Source organism: Calonectris borealis, chromosome 5 (assembly GCF_964195595.1).
Source record: "Calonectris borealis chromosome 5, bCalBor7.hap1.2, whole genome shotgun sequence".
NCBI lineage: Eukaryota > Metazoa > Chordata > Aves > Procellariiformes > Procellariidae > Calonectris > Calonectris borealis.
In genome coordinates this window covers 18,928,203-18,941,546 of record NC_134316.1, presented here as the reverse complement: position 1 = coordinate 18,941,546, position 13,344 = coordinate 18,928,203, and the positions used below count along the sequence as shown (strand labels likewise).

The 13,344-nt window shown below is 36.4% G+C and overlaps 1 protein-coding gene across 5 annotated transcripts in view; it reads right to left on the bottom strand.

Moving 5' to 3' along the window:
- Window positions 1-6,110: 6,110 nt before the first annotated feature.
- PPP4R3A (protein phosphatase 4 regulatory subunit 3A) overlaps window positions 6,111-13,344 on the bottom strand; it is a 47,071-nt gene continuing 39,837 nt past the window's right edge. For all 5 annotated transcript variants that reach the window (XM_075151251.1, XM_075151252.1, XM_075151254.1 and 2 more), the window contains 4 exons: window positions 12,859-13,001; window positions 10,033-10,223; window positions 9,279-9,505; window positions 6,111-7,012 (listed from right to left, as the gene is read on the bottom strand). In XM_075151251.1, coding sequence (XP_075007352.1) covers window positions 6,899-7,012; window positions 9,279-9,505; window positions 10,033-10,223; window positions 12,859-13,001 — 675 coding nt within the window. In that variant the 3' untranslated portion in view covers window positions 6,111-6,898. The remainder of the gene's footprint in view (window positions 7,013-9,278; window positions 9,506-10,032; window positions 10,224-12,858; window positions 13,002-13,344) is intronic.

Genomic DNA, 13,344 nt, shown 5'->3' with positions numbered 1-13,344 from the left:
TCCCAGCCAAACACAGGAACAATGGCACAACCTCCTTGACTTGAACCCTTCAGAGAAGCAACGAGTGCCATGGCAGTGGAGGAATGCTCATGACCCTGAAAGAAAAGAGACCAAATTCATTTCAGTTAGACTCATAAGCTAAAGAGGTGCTAGAAACAAAGGCTGGTCGTGGTGACCTAAAGCGGTGAGCTCGGGTACAGGAGTGTGGGAACTACATGTCCAGTAAATCGGGAAAGATGTCATTTGAAGCAGCAGCAGAGAGGGGAAGGTCTCTTGTAGGTTTTAAAGGCACGATAAGGCCTGGTCTGTTGAGAAGGTGATTACTGAAGAGGCAGTGACTTGGGTAGAACTTGACCCAAATTGTGCTTGGGGACAAAGGGCTAAAGTGTGTTCCCCATAAAGCCATTTGGCACTTCAACCGGTATCTAGTGCTGCCAGGTTATGAGGTAGGAATGTGTTTTTCCTTGGAGTTACAATCAAGCATCCTTACATTAGCAATAGGCTGCAAAAGACGGCTCATAGCTCCAAACAAACTACATAACTACCACAGCCATTTTCAGGTATCACATCACATATGATGCAGCCACAGTCACATATCTCTCAGCTAAGGAGTTGTCAAGATAGATTTGCATGCAAACATGTCATGCAAATGTAGCTCTTCCTTATTACAATATTAACATGAATTAGATACCATTCCATCAGGAAAATTAAACATACTAAGTGCGTGGAGTTCAGATCCTATAGGCTTGAGTCTAGCTTAGTTCACTGGTGTCAGGCACCTCCCTCTACAGGGAGATCTTCTTTTGAATGTCCAAATATAGAAAGTTCATCTTATTCACCAAACTGAGCAAGAGGAAAATCCGAAGGTCAGCTAGTTGGGTACTCGAGAGGTTCCACCTGTTGTCCGGTTCATAACAGTGAACAGTGAGAACTGTAGTTATTCTCACTCTGCTGTGCAGAACAACTGTATGGCCCTGATGGACAACTGCATCAAAAAAATAAATCCCATAACACAACTGGTCTAACAAAATACATGCATCTCCATACTTGGTTCCAAAGGAACACATGCTCTAAAAATGAAATACGGCCTATACATTCAGATAAAGATATGGCTAGCTACATAAATACTAAGAAAATTTAAAAAATTTAAAGAGCACACACACACAAAAACTTCTGAAGACAGACAAACACTTGTATTACTCTATTATTAGCTTTGGTACTTAGTTCTCCCGCCCATGAAAAACAAACATTTACATCTTGTTTCTTACTGCAGGTAATCTAGACCTTGAAGACGTAGAAGATTTATTTCCATTTTGAGGCTAAACTCAAACATGCTAAAAGGTGTGCTCTGTTGTTGGTTTTAATCAGCAGTTATTTCTTCAATAAGAATTGCAGCTTCCAGCTCTCCTGGCTAATCTACAAAATCCCAAATCTTGGCAGCAGAGGAAGTCACTTCTGTTTTGGGGGAATTGTGGAAGTGGGCGGAGCCATGGGGAGGAAACAAGCTTTTTTTCAGGATAAGATTATCTAAGTTAACACCATTTGCAGACGTGTAAAAGTAGCAGCAGATTGGAAATGTAGGTTTTTTAAAGCTTCTCCCAAATGTTCATTGTTGTTAGCACTTTTGTTGTTAGCATAGACCTCTGTGAACCAGTTCCTCAGGAGCTGCTTCCAGTTACCTTCACATCCTTAGTCACAACATCGATCAAATCCTGCTGAATGGTGAGATTAACAAATTGCACATCCCCGATCATAGCTTCCTTCAGGGATCCTTGATCATTCAACACCACTTCAGTGACAGACTCTGGCCTCACCAGGAGGATGGAAGACTGTACTGAACTCTCCAACCTAAGACTGTACTGAACTCTCCAACCTAAGAGCATCAACCTCCATCTGAACACCACGGCTGTCAAAAGGCCACTCAACGTCAGCAGGTTTAAAATAAGCCTTACTGAGGTAAGTACACTTTAAAATCAAATTTCCAACATTTCAGCTGCTAAAGCATACATCCAAAACGCAAGAGAAAAGACTAGCCTCGTCTGAAAACTCAGGAGCATAACGTAAGGGCTCCGGTATGCGCGCACTTCCAGAAGCCATGCTAGCGAACAGTGATACAGGCAACTACTGAATGCTTCTGAACCCTTCCAGCTGGGCAGCCCACATACAGTCATACGGTATCTTTATGCATGTAATTTAAAGTTGCTTACAAGTGGAGTATCAAAATCAAAGTTATTCAGCCCGAATCATCTCCAGTCTATATTACAGATGCACATTTTGTGAGCAGAATTCCACCTCACACCGAGTAATTTCCAGGTCTCAATCTAAACCACAAAGAGTTGTTCACACCAAGCCATCTCAGAGTTCTGAGACAGACAGGTACCTTACATCTCTGGGAGATGCAACAGTGCACAGCAAGGCATAGGTCTGAAATCACTGTAAATCAGTAGCTATTTCAATTGTTCGCCAGTAGCATTCGACCTGCCTTTTTTTTTTTTTAATATTATCTACTGGCTTATATATTATTTTTACATTGTTCATAAGTACAGTTGGCATACAAAAGACGACATCTCTCCCCTCCCTTTTTTAGACTGCCTTTTTTCCAGCAGTCTGCAGGGTTTCATTTCAGCTTTGAATAGTTTTATTAATTTTCACTTATATAAAAAACCCGCAAGATTTATACGCTCCAATTAATGTGATTGCAACTACAGCAATATTAAATCAAGATACAAGCTCACCAGATAGCCAGCCACCTACAAAAATATAGCAAGTTATGCGTCCCTCACACAAATAACAGACTTTAAATTGTGGCTATGGTTGAAGGCAGGCATTACAAATCCTTCCACAGGTTTTGTTGTATCTGTCCTGCCTTCCTTCTGGACTGAACTATAAGCTGTATATACCTGCATTTCTTCTGGACTCCATAAAGAGAAAGCAGTAGGAGCAGGTGGAGAACATGCACACGGACAACTTATCTTGAAAAACTTCAGTTGTTGGTAACCTCTCTTCTTTGAACGCTTGCCCGGTTTTACACTTACGCTGCAGGTGAGCCCAAGCAGTAACCCATCTGGTCTCCTACTTTCACAGCTTACCTGGAATGGGTCTCGATACCCTCAAGGCAGGGGAACTGCACTACTCGCACAGACAGCATTGCTCCAGGATGACTCTGCAGCTGTAAAATGCTTGATAAAGGTAAGGCTGAACTTCTGTGCCCACTCTACAGATGCTAGGAACCATAATTCAGCAAGGCAACCGATGTAACTTGTGCTGGGTTGAAAGGTAGCTAATTCCCTAATGGAGCCACAGCAGCAATACGAGAACAGACTCTTATCAGTTATCTAATTAAACAGTTTCTGAAATTTGCAGAGATGCAAAGACATAAAAACACACACTGATCTGAACAGTTTCATCCTTGGTTAAAAGGATTGGGCCTACTTGACACTTAATTCCATGAGAACATGACTTCTCATCTGGGTGGGCTATGAGAGACGGATGAACAGCCTGATCTTGTTTACTAAGTGGGTATATTACAGACAGGTACATGTTAGAGGCAACTTATTGTTAGATACACCAACTTTCAGATCCTTCCGCCCTCATGACATAGGAGATCCATTTTTCGGTGATGTGCACTATTACCTAAAAACAGCTGCCCTCTGTGTACTATGGAAGAAAATCTGGAAATATTCCACATTATCTGGAATTACTTTTATCAGTGTAAGTGTGTGCTTCCTTGGAGGACCAGGTACTCTATATACTTCTGTCTGGTATCCCCAGTGAACCCAGGCTCAAAGCTGGGAAGTGTACATCAGAGTAATCAGCATCAAGTCTTTCAACAACTGAATGAATATAAGGGCCTGTACTGATGATTCAAGCACACTGTATCTTGCCTGTACAATACTTAAGAGTTTACCCTGTAAACCATACTTAAGGATGCAGTTAAAATGCAATTAAGACAGCCAAGCCATGTTTAATACAATATACACATAGCTCTCTCGGGATGCAGACAAATGGTATTAAAACTAAGAATAAAAAAACCCATCAGCCCAGAGAAAGGTCTAGAATGGAACACTGTTTTGTAACACCATTTTTTCTATCTCCTAACCTATAGCCACTTTTTTTTTTTTTTAATATCCATCACTTCTCACAATCCCATTATTTCTTTTTTTTCCCTGAAATATATTTCAAGATTTCCATGAATACAAAAGTGAAAGTCACTGGGCAAGAGCATACCCACCCCTGTCCCCAACTCACCTACCTCCTGACTCCTTCCAACTTCCATGAATATATCATTTAAGTGTAGACATGTCCTGTCAGGCCACAAGCATGATATCTCTGGGAAGACAACTAACCATCTAACTACAAGTTAGACAGCATTAAAAGATGTGCAGCTTAATATTTTACCAGTTCTTTAGAGTTTCATAAAAATATAAGTAGTTCAAAAGTATTCCTACTTCCATTATTATTTTGACCAAACACAGTAATTTAAGGATAGTATTCTGTTAAATGTAATGCTTCAAGTACTGAAAGTCCAAAATCCAAGATTCCTTTCATAATCCAAGTATTATGAAAGTATCTGAAAGTTCAGAAGACTGTAGCATCAAACATCAAAAGATCAAGCACTCCATAGCTGAAACAAAAAAAAACAAACAAAAAAAAACCAACAAAAAATGTTGCTTCAACCAAGTCAGAAGAATGACTTCCTGAGATACAGTCTGGATGACATGAAGACGACTATATGGATAAATTTTGAGAGCTTTATACGCTCAAGAAAAGTCTGACAGATTGGGAAGGATTTAAATTCAGGCTAATTAAGAAAACCTGCAAAATTACAGATTTCCTTATCACGATGTCTGCTCTAACACCAAAGTTGCAAAAAATCAGGTTTCAGACAGTTTGTTGAGACAGCATGGGGACTCTCATACTGCAGCAGGAGATTGTGTCTAGTCTTGTAGTGACCAAGTGCTCAACTCTTGCACTCTCTGTAAAATTTACTGCTGAGAACTGCCCTGTCACAGACATTTCAAACACATTATAAAAACTCAACCTTGGAAAGTGATTTCAAATTAACTTTTTGAGGAAAAGAGATGGCTAATTATTTTTCCCTAATGCACACTCTTATTTAAATCTGAAATTACTAGTATGTATTAATAAAGTCCAAGCACAAAAGCTTTGACATTTGTAGTTGGCACAGGATCTGCCACGCAATTCTCAATTTTCAGAAACAAAGTGCTTATCTACACTTAGGTGTGATCACATATGATCCAGCCACAGATTTTCATTTCTCTTCTTTCTATTTGTATGTGATACATTAATGTGTAACATCACAATTGTTGCAACATTGGTGCTTTGAATGTCCAAAAGGAAATCAACTCTTGAAAATATATGTAAGAAGGGGTCTCTTGTTTGCAAAGGAACTGAATAAACTCCCCTTCACAGGAAGCACTGCTGTGCAATCAAAACCATCTTCTGTAAAAGCAGTAAGAAAGCAGGATATAACATTTAGTTTCAAATTAATAATTAGTATTATTTAGATTTTTGGAAAAAGGGGAAAGAATGTAGTCATTGAGTTAGACCCACAGTTTAATTGCTGTTTTTCAGTCGAGTATTAGAATAAATTTCAAAAGATGGTATCCTTGCAAAGAGTTTATTCTACAACCATCTTTAATTCACTAAAACTGGTATTCCAAAGGGAATCAGAGTTTTTAAAAAAAATACCACTAATGCCGTTTTCCTTCAGCTTTAATTATTTTTTTTTTTATTTTTGTAAGTCAAATGAGTCAATATATTGGTATTCTTAAATCATCCATCTTGCATTTTGATGTGTTAGTCTACCATCATTGTTCTCAGTTATGAAATTTCAAAGTCTCTTTGGAATACTAATTTCATATTTATAGGCTTCAATTTTTTGATTCCATCCTATTTCCCTGAATTTTTTCTCGACAGTTGCTGATGTAAAATTTAATATAAAATATTTAGTCACAAAATAGTATTGCTTTTATGCACATTGTGGTAAGATTATTTTTTTTTTCCAATAAAAACTATACCATCTTCCATAAAATCCTGAACATATTAAGAACTGTGATGCAGAACAAAATTACACAGGGTGAAACAGGTACCAGCACAACAGTGAGATTATATTACATCAAAAAATTTTAATGGTCCCAAATATATACTCAACAACTAAGCATACACTCAGGGGGGCAAAAAAAAATTATGACACAAAAGTGACCACATCTAGAATTCCACTCAATCTTTAATCAAGAAGGGACAAACAAATCCCCCACCTCCAAAAAAATTCTGCAGTTTAAAGGGCAAAGGGAACAGATTAAAAAAAAAAGAGGAAACTTTATATTCGGCCCTCCCCCGTAGAGGTTTTTAAAACCTGTTGTAGCTTGACTAAAATGTTCAGAATGTACGATTTCAAAGGCAGGTCTCTTTTATACAAAGAAACTGCTGGCATTCTTAACTAGTGAAGAATTATGGCAAAAACTGCCTTTTCTTCAGAAGTCTCATACATGGTCCAAGAAAGCATATTCTGATTGTAGCAACTGACCAGCCAATCCAGAGTTCCACTAACAAAATTCCTGCCCTGTTGGCTTTTTTGTGTTTTTGTTTGTTTTTTTTTGTTTGTTTGTTTGTTTGTTTTCCATTTCCTTCCCTGAGAAAAGGGCAACATGTGGTCCAAGCTGGAGAGCTCAAAGGCGTAAGTCTTTCCCCTAAACGAAATATTTCCCCTTCTTCTGCTCCTTTGAATTGGCACTTGATTGGCAGAAATCCGTTTGTATGGGTTGATCTGTGTCACACACAGTAATTCACAGAAGATTGCTGCTTTGCTGTGGTTTGTTTTGTTTTTGGAAAAAATATTCTTCCCCCAACGGATAATGTTCTTCAGCAGTTGCCATTATGATGACTCAAGCTTTGCTTTCTTTGACAAAGGTAAAGTTTCCTCTTTATCTTCATCTTCATCATCCTCTTCATCATCATCAGGATAATCGACAAGCCCAACGAGGCCTCCCTACAAAGACAGACACAATTACTATAATTAAGAAAAAGTTTGCACATTGATACTTCATGTTTGTATTGGAAAATGATGTATGCACAGAATATTGCCATAAGCATACTGATTCATGAAGTTTTGAATAAAATGAAGCAGAACAAAAATAAATTCTTCAGTATGAATGAAAGTGACATCGTCTGAAAAAAGTTTAAATGAATAAATCCAAAATGTGGTTAGAAACTGGATAGAAATATTTTCAGTTGAAATTTAAGAAAATCCAAAAATCTACTTCGTTTTGCTAAGTGTCACTGCAGCTCTATCTGTAAAGATGCAAATTTTTTTTTTTTACCAAGCAAAGCTGACTGCAGCAACGAGCAATCTGGAAGCACTTCAGAAACAAATACAGAATATCCTTCAATTTGAATTTTTGAATTACGATACTTTTAGAACACAGTCTGTCTTCACAAAAGCTAGTTTAAATGTGTAGTAACTTAAAGCATTATTTGTATAATATAATTGAATGAAGTGTACAGGTTACAAAATTTAAACAACTTGGCAGCTGAAAATGAAAGCATATTTAGTAACATTAAAAAATCCCTTGTATTGCAAACAACTACAAATTTTAAGATTAGGCAGCCCTGGACCCATGAAGAAGTGACATGAACTTCTAAAACTTCCTCTTACTACAGTACATTGCAATTTCTGAAGCTTAACCAGCGTTTGACTAAAATGGCAGTTACTTCACTCAAAGATCGTATTACTTATTCAGGTGTCTAATGACAGACATCCAAACCAGAAAATTTCAGCCAACTGAGTATACTGCACATAAAATAACAGGATCAGATAATTAATGAAAAACCCAATTTCAACACTGTTTCTAGTTTGCGACTGTGGCACATTTATAAACAGTGTACATTTTACTGAAAGAAGGTAGCTTATACCTGAACCCATGCAGTGCAGCTGCATATTCAGTGTAATCTGAACATTTTTCTTTTGCCACCACGACTTGAAATTTTGGAGCCAATACTGTAAGCAATATGCTCCGTATGTAAAGACTCCATTTCAGATTCAAGGAATTATACTGTCTGGGAGAGAACAAGCCTCCAGCAAAAATACACAATAGACTGAACTAAATTCCAAGCCAATTCGATCCCTTTTAAAAAGCAGTTGACTAACTACTGAATTTTTTTCATAAATGCAATAAATCTGCTTCCCCTTCCTCCACAGAAGGATGTAGAGGAAGTGTCACTTAGTTCTTCCATCAGCCAAACTCTTCTCATTCAGGTGTTTTCAACAGAAGATAATCCAAACACAAACTTTTAAGCCATGTTCTACTACAAGAAAGAAAAAACCTAAAATCCCATTTGCCTTTACTGGAAGTTAGGTGAACAAGCAGTATGGTGGCATTAAAAAATAAGGATGAATCAGAGTTATTCCAAGGCTACCTCAGAACTGAGATACATACCTGACCTTTCAGAAATGGAAACACTCGTTATGATAGTAAATTCTCATTATCTGAACTACGCTGTACCAACACTACCTTATCTGTCCCCCAGTGCTGAGAAAACACCAGTCACTCTATTTCCCTGACTTGGTTTAAATAGAGTTTTAGCTAAAAATTTGATAAAATTCAACAGCGTCCTAAAATGTATTTAAAAATGCTGGGTTTGGATATTCACTGCAAGTTATACTGACTCTTTTAAACGGGCTTTCTTCTACTTCAATCTGTTCCAATGCAAAACTATATGTTATTTCAAAAGGTAAAAAAGTGATGCTAGAATATTAAAAATTGTTTACATTTTGGCTTGCAGAAATCACCCCTCCATAATACAATTTATTTCTTTCACATGTGCCAGTTATATCATTCTGAACAATATTAAAAATGGTAACAGTAGAAATTCTCAATGGGGGTGGTGGGACATCGTGGAGTCTGGCCAAATTTGGCAATGTTTCCGAAGTATTTCTGTATTTCTACCTGCCAAATATCCCTGTGCAATTTAACAAAAGTAAAGTGTTGTCTGTATTTCACAGTGAAGATCGCTGCAACAGCAGCTAGTTGTATGCTTCATACTTTAAGAGTTTTGGCATTGAAAGAGTTTTTATTTCTTCTTTTTATATACATGTTCGATGTCCTTAAAATTGCTAAAGACCAGACAAAAAGTACACACAAACCAGACAGTCCGTTACTGCTTAACATGTCAGAATTCACACAAACTTTAGAGAGATGCTAAAGCAAACTCCTAGTCTGCAACAATGAAGTCAACCTATGTCCATTAAAAATTACCTTAGTTGTAATAGCTGCCATCTGAGATGTGCTTTTAGAAACTGATCCTGGAGACCCAGGGGATCCTGGGGATCCAGGAGACCCTGGGGATCCAGGCAGATTACTTGCAGATGACTGGCTGGTAAGGTTAGATTTTGTACCACTGGAAAAGGAAAGCTTGAAACTTGGGCTCTGACGACCTGAAAGGTTAGTTTTCAGAAGAACTTCCTTTTCTTCACTTTCTTTTACTGGAGAGGAAAAAAAAAACACAAAAAAAAACGCAAAAGTAAAGCAGTATTATTGAGCGAAACATTTAATTACAAATCACTTTACTGTGTGGGAGAAGGCTTAATACTTCATGTACAACTTGGTAAAGTGAGTCATCATAGACTTTTTTTCCCCTCATACTACTATACCACCTACCAGCTGCTGTCATTGGCCAGGAATGAAGACTTGCATTCTACCAATGATATCACCTGAACATTTACTTTGAAAATTTTGAATTATAAACCTGAATAAAACACAGGAAAACTTGACTATCAGCTAAGATTGTCATTCAAATGCTTTAAGAAATCAACAACAATATTTTGTATCATTCCGCTTTTAAAGACAACAAAACTTCTTTTAAAGGGCTGGTCCACCAACTTGGTGTCACAATTTCAAAATCTAAGAACTTCAGAATAAATACATGCAAATCCTTCACTGCAGGAGGACTAAAGAATACAAGTTACGGCTTCTGCATAAGCAATATGGCATTCTTCTTCTCATCACTTACATTTTTTCCTTTCCATGAATTTACTGATAGGGTCCATAATATCTTCATCATTTTTAGTTTTGTCAGAAGGGGGCACCACTGCCTCTCCATCTTCCATATCGTCTTCATCAGTGTTAAACCACATTTCCTCCTCATCCTCCAGGGTTCTTGCATCCCTTCTGTATCTATGGTTTCTCAAAATGGAGCGCATGCTGCAGAACAGTAAGTTTTAAAACTTTTGATTCAAAAAACAACTCATATTAATAATAAAACTTCTACTCAACATTTACAGTGACAGCTTACAGATACAAATATTGTAGAGCAATAAAAATACCAGCAAATCATTCTGTAATGTGAATCTTTGTATTTTCAATGCAAGTATCATTAAAGACTTTTCTTTATAAAGAATCAAATAAAGTACAACTCTGCTAATAGCACTTTCAGACTACTCTATCTGTCCAAAATTCTGTCGCTTACAAACAGCACTATTAAAAGTAATTTTAATAAATGTCACTAAGTGTTGCATTCAGGCTTGGTTTAACAGTTAGCACTGGTAAATAAAAAGTTGTAAAACAAAGAATTTAGAAACTATATCGACTTTTTTCTGAAAATACTTTATAACTCGTCAGTATTTGGGGTCCAATGTGTTAAAGAAAAAAAAAAAACAATCCAAAATCTAACTTCAATATGACTCCAGTTTAAAAAGACAGCTGTCTCACTCTGCCACATCCACCTGTTACAATTTTTGGTCACTATCAGTATTTTCCACTCTTCAGAGCCTTGGATACAAAATGCTACCCTTCCCTCCCCATTTGATCTATTATTAGTGTTGGTCTATCTCAGCTCCACCTTCCTTTTCTTTTTTTCTCGCAGAAGCAGTATTATGGCCTTGGAGAACAGGGACAGTGTTATGCACCGTGAAGAATAGGAGGAGAAGTGGAAGAGAGGTTGAAAACACTCTTTTCATTGCTAGATGTTGATTCTAACAGTCAATTTCCAACAAAAGCGTGAAAACCTTGACAAATTTTCTGTAGCACTTCTTCAAAATTTATTGGCTACAATGTAAGTCTGAAATTTAACGTTTTTCATAAAGTCTCTGTTACTGGAATCAAAAGGTTAATAATACAAATTAGGCTTATTCTATTTAGAGAAAAGGTCTTGCATTACTGACTGCAGGAAAAAGCCAGAAGGGAAAAATTAGGAAATTACAAGGTATTAAATAAGAATGCTAAATGTATTTTTGAAAATAAATCTAATTCTGAATAATTTGCTTGCCAACACTATCATCTGGATCTATACATACTGCATCACTTTACATTGCATTTAAATTCAAGTTCTGCTAATAGTGCAAAACTATTACTGAAGTGGTACTCTTCTGAATACTTTTGTGGCCCATGTCAACAAAATTTTTGGCCTCCTTCCTTACTGAACTATTCTTTGCTAAAATGTGTAAACAGATTCTTGTTATTTTTGCATTTTATTTTTTCTGGGTTTTCACTTAAGAAATTATTACATGGACTGTGACAGGGCTTGTGCAGCCACTATATAAGATGTAGGAAGAAGATAAAAACTGGGCTGGTTGAGCTATAAACCTCTTGAAGCTGTAATTTTCTGTTGGATAAATTCATGCGGCACAACAATACACAATCACTTAGCTCAACTTAAGCCAAGAAAAGACGAATGTTTTACTTCCTATACTGGGTGGAAATCACTGAAGGAAGCAGCTGGGTGTTCTTTCCAACATATGCATTTATGTAAGAATTGTAGGCTTGAATTTCACAGCTGTTTAAATGATAAGCTTAGCTGACACAAGCCAAAATAATATTATCTCACCTATAAAACACTAGTACTCAAAGCTGCAGCTCCCGCACATACTCTTGAAAGTGCTTCAACATTTTAAAACAAACCTACGATTATACTCTCATCTTAATTGTACAAGTCTCAAATTTAAATATTGGTTAAGAAATCTTGTGGCAGGGAATAAAAGAACCTAAAAGTCTGAAATTTCAAGATGTCCTAATATGACTAATCAAGATTAATTTTTTAATGTGTTTTCAAACTAATTCAAGACAACAGAACAAGAACAGATCTTGCTAACAATTCTTAAGAGTAACTCATCTATTCACACACACAGTCCATTTTGTTTGAATGAAACTACACATAAAAGTAATACCATTTGCCAAAAATAAATGGAGTAAAAAGTCCTAAACTTCCTATTTTTATACAGCCTAACCTTTTAAGCTTTGGTAACTGTGTACTATGGAACAGAACTTTTGCTCAGGCAAACAGGAGGAGTGATTCAAGTGTTACATCAGATTGTTTTTTACTCCATCAGCAAAATCTAACAGTGATAAAAAAGCATCCTCTGAAAATTTTTTGTTTATTCTGTTTCTCAATCATTTTGGTAGAGCTTATCTAAATATCTACTCCCACAAATAACTAAAATAAAAGGAAATCTGATGTGAGTTTTTGAAGGAAAAATCCACAGAATGATAATTCGCAACTGAACATCTTTCAAATTGAACAGTGGGAATCTGTTATTTAAGCAAATGAACTTCAGATACTTGATAGGCTTCCAGCCTCATTACAGTAGTGTACATAAGTTTAGGATATGACAACTTAGCATGATTACTGAGAGTCCAGCAACTAATATGTTAGCTGAAAACTGATCAAGAGTTTGAAGCAATCTGAAAATCACACTACCAATCAAGTAAACTCAACAATGCCTTAGATACAAGCAGGAGTTTAAATTATTTACATTTCTCACTATCACACAACAACCCACCAATATTCCCAAAACAGAATTAAAGCACTGATATACTAATAAGAGCATTTAGTGCATTTTACCTGTCAAGTTTTGGATTATCTTGTCTTTCCCTTTGTTGCTCAAATCGTAGTTTCAGTCCTTTGAATGTCTGCACATAATCTACATCTTCCAGTGCCTTCCAGTAATTTTCAATTACATGAGCTGTTAATGATTTTATATCTTCCTATAGGAATGAACAAACACAAAGTGACTTATTTTCATTCAAATGAATTTATTTAATACAACATAAAAAGTAACTGAAATGAGAGATTATTTTTAAACATTCCATAGGAAGCATCAAATTAATTAGCATATCTAAAAATTAGTATTATGCATACAAATGTAGTTAAAAATCTAGAGCTTCAAATATTTGATTAGCAAAACAGGCATAATAGCAGCAATTTTCTAGCAATATCTCCTTCAAAACACAGGAATAGAACCTAAAACCCGACAGAAAATTATACCAAAACCAATTCTACAGTCTTTCCTACTGTAACTTATATTTCTATATTGGTAGATTAACTGAT